The 11,893-nt window shown below is 39.6% G+C and overlaps 1 protein-coding gene across 1 annotated transcript; it reads right to left on the reverse strand.

Moving 5' to 3' along the window:
- Positions 1-3,030: 3,030 nt before the first annotated feature.
- Positions 3,031-7,881, reverse strand: SMG8 (SMG8 nonsense mediated mRNA decay factor). The gene is made up of 4 exons (XM_025851371.2): positions 6,071-7,881; positions 5,236-5,381; positions 3,881-4,753; positions 3,031-3,471 (listed from the first exon to the last, which is right to left on the reverse strand). The coding sequence occupies exons 1-4, from the start codon at positions 7,827-7,829 to the stop codon at positions 3,274-3,276; spliced, it is 2,976 nt and encodes a 991-aa protein (XP_025707156.1). The 5' UTR covers positions 7,830-7,881; the 3' UTR covers positions 3,031-3,273.
- Between the last annotated feature and the right edge of the window lie 4,012 nt (positions 7,882-11,893).

An 11,893-nucleotide genomic window follows, 5' to 3' on the forward strand; every position in this document is an offset into this window, starting at 1 on the left:
GTACCTAACAAGTGGACACTCATGAAATAGCTATTACTATTCTGTGGCGTTCAGTAAAGAGTAGCTATTGTTATTTTTGTGAATCAGGCTTTCCTAGTCCCATTTTTCTAATTTTCTTTGTTTTACTGTTCCTCGGAAGTTTTTTGTTTTTCAACTAAAATACAGACTCCCTGTTTAAGTACTACAGGGAACCTATCTTTATTTATTTTTTAAAGATTTTATTTATTTGACAGAGTGAGAGACAGCGAGAGCAGGAACACAAGCAGGGGGAGTGAGAGAGGGAGAAGCAGGCTTCCTGCCGAGCAGGGAGCCCAGTGTGGGGATCGATCCCAGGATCCTGGGATCACGACCCGAGCCGAAGGCAGACGCTTAACGACTGAGCCACCCAGGCGCCCAAGGAACCTAACTTTAAACCAACATGTGAAGCCATTTAAAAAAATCAGAATAACGTAATTTACATGAAGAAAGATTTATCATATTAGTCCTTTAATAAGCACTCCTTGAATAAGATATATTTTACTTCTTAAAATTCTATACAACTTTTCATAGACACAACGGACTTACCAATAGGCCAAAGGATATCCTGTGAAGTCCCTTCTGACCTAGTGATTCTTCAAAAAAAATCATTTTGATGCAAATTCCTTATCATATTCCAGACCTCCTGAATTGTCACCTGCTCTTATGGGGCCCAGGTGTCTAGATTTTTAACAAGTTTCCTGGGGGGGTTCTTATCTATTTAATACAAATGAACTTAACAGTTCTTCAGGGGAAATAAAGAAGCAGTAGTACATTAAAAAGTTACATTGATTGTAAAAATGCATCCCGATTCAGAAACATTAAAATATGGGTAAGGGGCGCCTGGGTGGCTCAGTCGTTAAGAGTCTGCCTTTCACTCAGGTCATGATCCCAGGATCCTGGGATCGAGCCCCGCATCGGGCCTCCTGCTCGGCGGGAAGCCTGCTTCTCCCTCCCCAACTCCCCCTGCTTGTGTTCCTGCTCTCACTGTGTCTCTGTCAAATAAATAAAATCTTAAAATAAAATAAAATAAAATATGGGTAAAATGTGCATCTTAAAAAAATCATTTTGATTCATCTGCTTATATCTCAATAAAAAAAGAAACATCTGCTAAGCAAAGGACAATTCAAATGCTGCTACAGAAGAAATACAATTTTTTAAAAAAGATTTTATTTATTTATTTGACAGAGAGAGACACAGCGAGAGAGGGAACACAAGCAGGGGGAGAGGGAGAAGCAGGCTCCCTGCTAAGGGAGCCTGATGTGGGGTTCGATCCCAGGACCCCTGGGATCATGACCTGAGCTGAAGGCAGACGCTTAACGACTGAGCCACCCAGGTGCCCCGAAATATAATTTAATAAAATCATCACTTTGGAAATTTGCTGAATAAGGTTTATATCATTAATGTGAAAGGCAGTAAGCAATATAAATTGTATAGTCCACATTTCTCTAATGCAACATTCTCTAAACCAATTTATGGATAAAAACATGAAGTTCTGCAATTGTCTTTCAAGCAGGCTGTAAATACAAATAGCATAAAAATTTTGTATTTAAAAACTACAGAAATTCAAATTAGGGTGGCTTCTGTAATAAAAAATAATTAAGGAGGGGCATCTGCCTTCAGCTCAGGTCATGATCCCAGGGTCCTGGGATCGAGCCCTGCATAGGGCTCCCTGCTCTGCGGGAAGCCTGCCTCTCCCTCTCCCGCTCCCCCTGCTTGTGTTCCCTCTCTCACTATGTCTCTATCAAATAAATAAATAAAATCTTAAAAAAAAATAATTAAGGAAAATCACTAATTTAAGCAGGAATGTAAAATGTTTTCACATAAGAATGACATCAAAAAAGAAACACACACACAAAAAAGACACAAGTTTGCTCTTTTGATACCTTATTTGTTCTTACAAACTACTTTGTTACAGTTCCTTTAACCTACAAGTTTACACACCCTGTTATTCAAGGCTATTAAAAAAACAAAACAAGGGGCACCTGGGTGGCTCAGTTGGTTAAGTGACTGCCTTCGGCTCAGGTCGTGATCCTGGAGTCCCTGGATCGAGTCCCGCATCGGGCTCCCTGCTCAGCGAGGAGCCTGCTTCTCCCTCTAACCCTCCCCCCTCTCATGTACTCTCTCTCTCTCTCATTGTCTCGCTCTCTCAAATAAATAAATCTTAAAAAAAAAACCCAAAAACAAAAACAAGGGTGCCTGGGTGGCTCAGTCAATTAAGCACCTGACTTTTGGTTTCAGCTCAGGTCATGATCTCAGGGTCATGAGATCAAGCCCCATGTCTGGTGTCATTCTCAGTAGGAAGTCTGCTTCTCTCCCTCTCTGGCTCCCTCTGCCCCTCCCCCCACTCTCTCTCTCCCTAAAATAAATAAATCTTTAAAAAAAAACCCACACAACTATTAATACATGTCCTACAGAGCAATCTAGCTGTATTTTCCAAATGCCTGCACTACTTAGTAAAACCAACCAAAAACCATGCTTAGTACAAAAGCAATTGTGATTGTTAAAACTGATATACAAGGAATGAAAAATTAATAGGATTAAAAATAAGGATGAGATCCAAGAAGAATGTAAGTTAATTTCCAGAGTTGGAGTCCCACGTTGGGTGTAGAGATTACTTAAGAAAAAGGGTAAAAAAAAAGTTTTAGTTCAGATAGCATTCATTTTAAAAATGAAATAAAATAAAAATAAAAAAATAAAAAATAAAATATGACATCTCATCAGTTCAGGACTAAAATACTAAGAACAAAACAGCCTAACTCAGGTACCAGAATTGTGAGCCAAACAACAGGCCTTTTTTTGCAATTAAGTCCTCATACCATTACCTACTGGATCATCTTATTTTGAAGATAATTTCAGAAGTGGCATCCTAAGGAAAATCCCAACTAAAACATCATTTGAACCAAAACAAAGTTTTGGCTCAACATGATTATGTAACATTCAGTTATGATAGAAACATGTTTTATTATGGACAGTGAAACAGGAACAAAAGAAAACAGAGGTATCAACCAGGTATTTGATGTCCTTTTCTAGAAGAACTAATGTTTATTAGCAAGCTGTAGGCCCATTTACAATAAATATCAATAGTATCATGAAATAGTGGAACAATTATTGTCCCAATACTGAACTCCTGTAACCAAAGCACATTTTGGATTCAAGAAAACACAGCATACATGTATCAAAACCAAAACCAAAACCACCCCCCCCAACACACCAAAACCAAACACCAGCTTTAAGATTGAATTGGTTGTAAAACACTCATTGTGTTACTGCTTTCAGAACTCCACGGAGCACCTTGTAACTCATTAACTGCACGTTTTCCTTAGGAGGGAAACAAGGTCCTCTCTCAGTCACATATGCATAAGGAAATCTCAAAACCCAGAGGCCATCTGGTGGGAGAGTGATTTCTTGTTTTTCTGGGTAGAATACTGGACACGGTGGTGGGCCTGGTTGAACCTAAAAAATAAAGGTAATGTATTTAATGTACTTATTTTGACATTTTTCAGTGAGATAAATGCCTAAACAAACAATAGGTTCAAAGACCATATAAGATTAAGGAGGTAATGGGTACACTCGTAGCTCTAATCATATTCAATATTATATTATTTAGTCTCAAATATTATCCTACTTTTCTACAGACTTTTAACTTCAAGTTCTGCCTTTGAGCTATAAAATGTGAATTGATAGTGTGACCTGATTAACACACTCATGACTTATTTTTCAAGAACTAGAATATTAGGTAAAAAAGGTATTTAAAATTTAGAACTGTTTAATGAAATAATTTAATATTATCCTGTACTTAAAAAAAAATCAAAACAAGGATCAGCATTTTTTGTTTGAAGATGGAAAAGGTCTTATTTCTTACCTGGGGCATTAGTATTATCTGCAAAGGAGCATCAGGAACTACAACAAAAAGCCTCATAAGTTGAGCATAATGTGGTTTTAGCCCTCTACCCTGAGATGATGATAGAATATATAATGGCATATCACTATTCAAGGCTTTTAAAGCAGACTCCTTTGGCCCACTTCCCATTACTTTCATTACTTTGTCAGGTCCTGAGCACATAAACCTCCGACCTCTAGAGTCTTCATATTCAAACCCCACAAATGCTCGAGCTATGTCATCTCTCCGTCTTCCTCTTCCCATTACAACTGCACTCCTCTTTCCAGGAATAGCTTTATTTGGAGCAGGCCAAGAATTTGTGTCTAAGTCTCCTTCATCTTCGGCTCTAGTCCTGATGACAATGTCCCAAGGCATAAGATAGTTTGTTCCTGGAATGAAGCCCTGTTGGTCTAAACCTGTATGAAAATTATAAGACTTAGCAGGGCCTAGTTTAACCAATGACCAGCTGGAGAATTTGGGTAGGAGACCTTTAGGGCAATTTGAATGTAGCATGCCTGGGAGATATTCAACTGTGGATGCCTGTCTATCAACCAAGTTTGGTCTCTTCTCAGTTTTTACTTCTCCTTGACCATGAACTTCTGGATTATCTCCTCCTGCTTGTGGATCAGCTGGATAGGTACCTAAACTATCTGTGGATTGGCCTAAACTCAAAGCTAAACTCAGGCTTGTGCTCTCTCCTTGAGTCTGAGGTTCTTTTTCTTTAAGTTTATCAGCATCTGCATCTGGAGGGGCAGGAGAAGATTCATTTTTGGCAGGAGCAGGATCTGGAGTACTTGGTTCAAATACTGGGAAATTGATATGATCCAGTTTTCCACAACATTTTTCTTCCAGAAGCTATAGAGGAAGAAACAAAATAAAATTAACAACCTTGTTAACTTTTCATTTAAAATAACACACTCTGGGTGCCTGGGTAGCTCAGTTAGTTAAGCAGCTGCCTTCGGCTCAGGTCATGATCCTGGGGTCCTGGGACTGAGCCACACCCCAGGCTCCCGGATCAGTGGGGAGCCTACTTCTCCGTCTCCCTGCCCCTTGCTTGTGCTCTCTCGCTCTCTCAAATAAAATCTTTTAAAAAAAATAAGTAAATAAAATAAAATAAAATAAAATAACACACTCTTCATTCTAAAAAAACAAGATAAACAATTAATGGGTAAGCAAATAAATACATATAAAGAACTTTCCCTTGTCTCTAGATCACACTCCAGTCACATTTACTTTTCTATGTACTTTGCTTCTGAAAATATGTATTTTTACTTAAATGACAGTTAACAAAAAAAGGGGAGGGAGAAAAAAGAAGGTAGAAAAAATTTAGAGTCTACCTGATAAAAGTCATAGTTAGCTGCCTTGATGTCAAAGGGATCATCTCGAGGTGCTTGTTTCCTTCCACAGTTACAGGCACCAGTAGATCGAGCTCGGCTATTGTGATACAGCACAGGAGGATTTCTATCGGCCTCTGGTTTTTCTCCTGGAAAATGTAACACTCACTATTAATTTCATACACACAATGCAGAATCAAATTTATTTTATATTCTATAGCATCTAACCCCCAAATTTCTCCAAACAGTACTTTGGAAATGAGAAGGAAGAAGAAGAAAAAGAAAAAAAAGACAACTACCAAAAACACAAAACCTTGACTAAACGCACACAGCAGGAGAAGCAACTGAAAATACATAAAATGACATATATCTTCAATCTAAAGTCTTAGGTTTTCTAAGACAATTTTATCATCATCATGGTGACCTTATATTTCATTGTATTCTTTTTAGTTCAACAAAAACTCCAAGATAAAAATGTTAATATGAAATTTTTGAAAATTTATATTAACAGTTCTCATTTACTAATTCCCTACGGCTCATCCTTTAAATACAAGAAAATAATTAGTAGTCATAGCTGTTATTTTCTTTTTACAGCAGAAGAGAAAACTTAAATTTGAGGCAACTAAATTTCTGTAGGGCTCTTTTAAAGTATCAATACATAATGAAAGCCTCTCTTAAAACAAGAATAAAAAGGTGACTCACTGACTCAGTAAAGTATGTAACTCTTGATCTCAGGGTCATGAGTTTGAGCCCCATATTGGGCAAAGAGATTACTTAAAAAAAGAAACAAAAACACAGCTCAGTTCTGATTTCTAAATGCTGAGAGAATTTTAGCTACCTGATTTAGGTAATGAGTGAAATTTATGTACACAGTGTTGATCAGTTAAACTCCTCTCCTCACAGAGCTGATGGCCATTGCTCCAAAACTTGTAGCAGTCCTCGTGTAACTGCATGGCATATTTGTGAAAGGCTGGACCCCTAGCATGTTGACTGTACACTCGAAGAGCCTGAGCAAGCTGATTCTTATGGACAGTCATTGTGTAATTATGAGGCAAATTTGACTGATAGGCACTATGGGCCATGGGCAAAGCTTTTTGGCACCGGTTTTCTGAGAATTTGGTGTCAATATCCAAAAACCCTTCCAAGACTTTAATACTGCTTAAAATCTTAGATGTTAGCTCCCCAGTGGGAGACCCCAGGTCCTCCTCTTTCCCATCAATAGCTACTTCATACAGTTTTGAAGCTGCTGAGATCCACTTCTGGTAAGTGGGAAGTTCAAAATGAGAAGGCTGTGGGTTCCTGCCCACACTGTCATCAAAACCTTTCTTGCTTAGCACTAGCTCCACATGCTGCCACAGAAATTCCCGAAGAGTGAAATCCACTAGCTGCCCCGAAGAACTGGAACTGCTGCTGTCAATGTGGAAAGAAAGCTGCTGTCGGCTATGTTGCCTCATCACCTGGTATCGCCTGGGCCCAGAAAGGGGTGCAGGCACCAGCAAAGATTCTGGGTCCTTCACAGTACAATGACTCCTAAGTTGGTCCAGCAACATGCCTACTGGGTCCTCCTCTTGGCTTCCTGGAACTATGTACACAAAAGCTTGGTTGGCAGGCACGGTAAAGAGGCAATTGATACTCTGATTAGTCAAGACACGACTCTTCCTAAAGATTCTATAGATCTGGTCCTCCAGGGCATGTTGCAGTCTCCTTTTGGGAGAATGCTTCTTGGGCTTGTCTGGATGAGCTGGGTCTTGGCTCCGAGGGGGTTCCACCTTGAGGGCTCCATTGAGTTGAAAGAGGAAAAGGAGTCTAGGTGGGCAAGGTCGGCAGTTTAGCTTCCAGTCTTTGCCAACTGGACAATCCTTAATGGCTGTTTTGAGAAGGGGCAGTACTTTCTGTCTGAGTCCATCCAGGGCTCTGAATACTCGATCATAAGTGATGTCAAAGGAACAAGTGGGATGGACCAGAAGCAGTATGTGACAGACGGAGAAAAGGTAAAGGAGACTGAGACACTGCAGCTTCTCTTGATGCTTCCAGAACTCGTGAGCTTCTGCATGAGGTAAAGAGAGGCCACCTCCAGCCTCCCCGCTCTGAAGGGCATGACAAGCCCGCAGAAGCTGCGAATTGTCGCAGATGGAAGTGAGAAGAAGATAAAGAACTTTGCTCTCCTGATTGTAATAGGCCTGCAGAAGGCTGTAGTCCTGGGAGCCCGGCTCAGTTCGGTTACCTTCAGCGGCAGCTACACCTCCCCGAACCGAATCCCCCGCCCCAGCCCCAGCGTCTCCGGCTCCACCAGCCTCCCCGACGGCTCCAGCCTCGGTCCTGATTCCAGGCCCTATATCCCCAGGATCTTGGTGGCGAAAGAGGGGAAAGACCTGTCGGTCGCAAACCGTGTTCACAAGTGAGAACTTCTCGGAATTCAGTCGCAGAGCCGTCTTGCCGAAGATTCCCACCACGCAGATCTCATCCTCTCGCCAAGGAGGCTCCGGTCCACCAGCCACGCTCCCTCCGCCCTCTGTAGGGGATCCCTCCGGACTTTCAGAGCCGGTCCAAGATGAAGCTCCCATCAGAAGCTCTCGCAAGCTGACAGGACCCGCCATGGTTCTGGGGCTTCTCTAGACTCTTTCCGGTCCGCCCTGAAAACCCACCCGGCTTTCGTCCACTTGCGAAATCCCTCCTCCGCTTCTTCAGTTCCTGCTTTCCTCTCACTTTAGGTTCCGCCTCCCGCTCCTCCTAGTTTTTCGCGGTTTCCCTATTGCTGCAGCGGAGCTTGTTCAAGGTTTGCCTTAACCGGAGACTGTAGGAATCGAGAGATCAAAAAGACAGTTGGAAACAGGTAGTTTGCTGAGCAGGAAGCCCGATGCGGGACTTGATCCCAGGACCCGATTCCGGGACTCCAAGATCATGACCCGAGCCGAAGGCAGTCGCTTAACCAACTGAGCCACCCAGGCGCCCCCCTCTTTCTTTTTTAATAGACTTTTATTTTAAAACAGTTTTAGGTTCATAGCAAAATGGAGCAGAAAGTTCCATTGTAACCTCTGCCCACCCCCATCCTCCCTCCACCAAGATCTGGCTCCAGAATGGTACATTTGTTACAATCTATGTACCTACATTGGTTGACACATCATTATTATCCCCAAATTGGTAGTTAACATTAAGGTTTATTCTTGGTGTTATACATTCTATGGGCTTGGACAAATGTGTAATGGTGGACCACCATTACAGTGTCGTATATAATAGTTTCACTGCCCCAAAAATCCTGTGTGCCACCTATTCACTCTTCCTTTCTCCAACCCTTAGCAACCACTGATCTTTTTACTATCTCCATAGTTTTGCCTTTTCCACAGTGTCATGTAGTTGTACTCATACAGTACATAGCCTTTTCAGGTTGGCTTCTTCACTAAGTAATATGCATTTAAGTTTCCTCTACGTCTTTTCATGCTTTGATAGCTCATTTCTTTTTAGTGTTGAATAATATTCCGTTATCTAGATGTACCACCGTTTATTTATCCTTTTGCCTACTTAGTTGCTTCCAAGTTTTGGAAATTATTAATAAAGCTGCTATGAATATCTGTGTGCATGTTTTGGGTAGACATTCTCTTTATTGTTTTTTAAAATTTATTTATTTTTATTGAAGTAGAGTTGACATAAAATATTACATTAGTTTCAAGTGTACGTCATAGTGATTCAAAAATTATATATTATAAAATGCTAACCATGATAATTGTAGTTACCATCTGTCACTGTAGTTACTATAACATTATGGACTATATTTCCTATGCTGTAGTTTTCATCCTCTTTTTATCTATTTATTGTGGAAATAATTTTGCAGTATATACATATATCAAGTCATTATGTTGTATGCCTTAAACTAATACAATGTTATATGTCAGTTATATCTCAATAAAACTGTGATGGGGGAAAGAATTATTTAATTCTCAAAGGAAGGATGGAGCCCTAAGTCCATAGTGGTGGTGTTTTTAATAAATTAAGCTATACTTGGCTTCTCAACCAATTCTTATTTACTAATAAGAATTCAGGAAGGAGTAGGAGTGGGTTTTTTTTTTAACATACTTAAAATTTGTTTGTCGGGGCGCCTGGGTGGCTCAGTCGGTTAAGCATTTGCGTTCAGCCCTCAGGTCATGATCTCAGGGTCCTGGGATCGAGCCCTGCATCAACTCCCTGCTCAGCGGGGAGTCTGCTTCTCCCTGTCCCTCTGTTGCTCCCCCTGCTTGTGCCCTCTCTCTGTCTAATAAATAAAATCTTTAAAAAAAATGCTTTCATATACATATTAAAAAAAACTGTCTATTTGCTTTTTACTTGTTCCCTTCTCTACTTCTGTATGTTCAGATCCTATCTTTTTAAAGTTTTATCAACTTGAGAGAAAGAGAGCATGGGGGGGAGGGGTAGAGCGAGAGGGAGAAGCAGGCTCCCCGCTGACGAAGGCCTTGATCCCAGGTTCCTGGGACCATGACCTGAGCCAAATGCAGACGTTAAACCGATTGAGCCACCCAGGTGCCCCCAGATCCTATCTCTTTTTGAAAATCCAACTAAAATGAGAAATTCTACATTTATCAATATAAACTACGTTGTGATCCTCACCATGTGTATTATTTGCTGTTTAGTATGTGACTTTGCTGATATAAAATCATCTTAACAGTTCTTGGACTTATAAACCCAGACAAAATAAGTGTATATTAACCATAAACATTGTACAGATTTCCCAAGTAAGCAAAATGTTGAAAAATCAATAGAAAAGACTCTTTTGAAGAAAACAGGAGCAACAAGAACTCTTATACTTTGCTATACCATGGATTGGTACAACCACTTGGAAAACCAGTTTGACAGTACCTAGAAAATAGGCATGCTTCATAACCTAGCAGTTTCACTCCTAGATACACATAGTAGAGTAATTCTTGTACATGTGTACATATACAAGAATGTTCATAATGGCATGCACAGTTCATAATAGCCAAAAATTATAAACAACCCTAATTTCCATTAACAATAGAATGAGTGATAACTATATTCACACAATAAAAACAAGTGATCTTGTTTACTTATTGTTTTTTATTGTACTACACAATAACATGGTTGAATCCTAAAAATAAATGTTGAAAGAAGACATAAACAAAATATATAATGTATGATTTTATTTGTATAGTTCAAAAGCAAGCAAAATAAACCATAGCATTTAGGGATGTATATTTAGAGGGTAAAAGCAAGGAAATATTTATTATCACAAGCAAATCAGTAGTTACTTCTTGAAGAAAGGGACTGTGTTAGCAGAGGGAGATAGGCAGGGCTTCTAAAGACACTTATAATGTCTCTTGTGTTTATATGAGCATTTATTTGCTTTATGATTTGTTAATTTATGTATTATGTACTTTTCTGTTATATTTCTAGTAAAAACAAACAAGAGAAAAGCCAAATGTTTTTTATTGCTCTTTATTTAAAAACATAACCAGATGGACCTTGGTTTTTATATTGTCTGGTTGTTTTTCAGTCTGAAAATAAACATTGGAAGTATATAATTAGCAACAGTGTAATGAAGTCATAGCATTTACAGGATTCTCAAATGGGTACAATATAAAACCTGTCATAAAAATTAGTAAAAGACATAAGATAGAAAATATTTTAATACTGGTACAATGGCAATAGCAGCTTTATAAATGTTTATATATAGGATTTCTATAGCATTTTTTTTTAAAGATTTTATTTATTTGACAGAGAGAGATACAGCGAAAGAGGGAACACAAGCAGGGGGAATGACGGAAGGAGAAGCAGGCTTCCCGCTGAGCAGGGAGCCAGATGTGGGGCTCAATCCCAGGACCCTGGGATCATGACCTGAGCCGAAGGCAGACACTTAACAACTGAGCCACCCAGGCACCCCTTCTATAGCATTTTTTAATGAACCCTTATTCCACAAGAATGATCAAATCATCAAATCATTTAAATTAAATTGAGACAGTACACGGTGGTTTATTAATATAAGCATAAGTGCCCCATAAAACACTGTCACAAATACTCAAATGTTTTATTCTCAGTGATCATTCCTTTTATTCTTATATAATATAAATGTAGCTAGCAGGTTTTGTTTTTTGTTTTTTAACTAGAAGTAGGTATGTTTCTTAACTTTATTACCTGTTTAATTTTCATTCATAAATGTGTTTATAAACATAAATGTGGGTCTCATAAGAACAAAACATGGCCCCCTGGTCTGCTTTCCAGTCTGGTGACTTTCCACAACACTCTTTTTGGCATCTCAAAGCAGCATTTATCTGTGGGTATATAGGCATTTCTGGGAAATCTTTTGTAGCCTATGCTAAAATGATGATATTTCAAGGATAGCATCCATGTAGCTGCTTCCTGTCAGGCTAGGAAGTTCAGTGAAGATCTGAAACACCTCATTTCCTATCCATGAGGCAGCTGCTTTCCTATTCTTAGAACTGCAGGGATCAAAGCTAATCCTGAACCTTCAGTCACAGGAACTCACCCTAATGAGAATTCCTCTTCCTCTGTGATACTTAACACATTAGTAATGGGGATCTTGGCTGGAGCTACAGTTGTGTCCACCACTAAGTAGACATGTCTGACAAGCTGGGGGCTCCCAGAAATACTTGGCAACTTTGTACGGGACTGACCGATAGAGTGACCAGATACA

Source organism: Callorhinus ursinus, unplaced genomic scaffold (genome assembly GCF_003265705.2).
Source record: "Callorhinus ursinus isolate GAN/ISIS: 27379988/994484 unplaced genomic scaffold, GSC_fseal_2.0 scaffold34, whole genome shotgun sequence".
Lineage (NCBI taxonomy): Eukaryota > Metazoa > Chordata > Mammalia > Carnivora > Otariidae > Callorhinus > Callorhinus ursinus.

Coding starts and splice junctions, on each gene's coding strand:
- SMG8 (XM_025851371.2), bottom strand. CDS start 7,829: ATGGCGGGTCCTGTCAGCTTGCGAGAGCTTCTGATGGGAGCTTCATCT. Junction 4,754..5,235: donor CTAACTATGACTTTTATCAG/GTAGACTCTAAA, acceptor CTTCCTCTATAG/CTTCTGGAAGAAAAATGTTG. Junction 3,472..3,880: donor AGATAATACTAATGCCCCAG/GTAAGAAATAAG, acceptor TTTATTTTTTAG/GTTCAACCAGGCCCACCACC.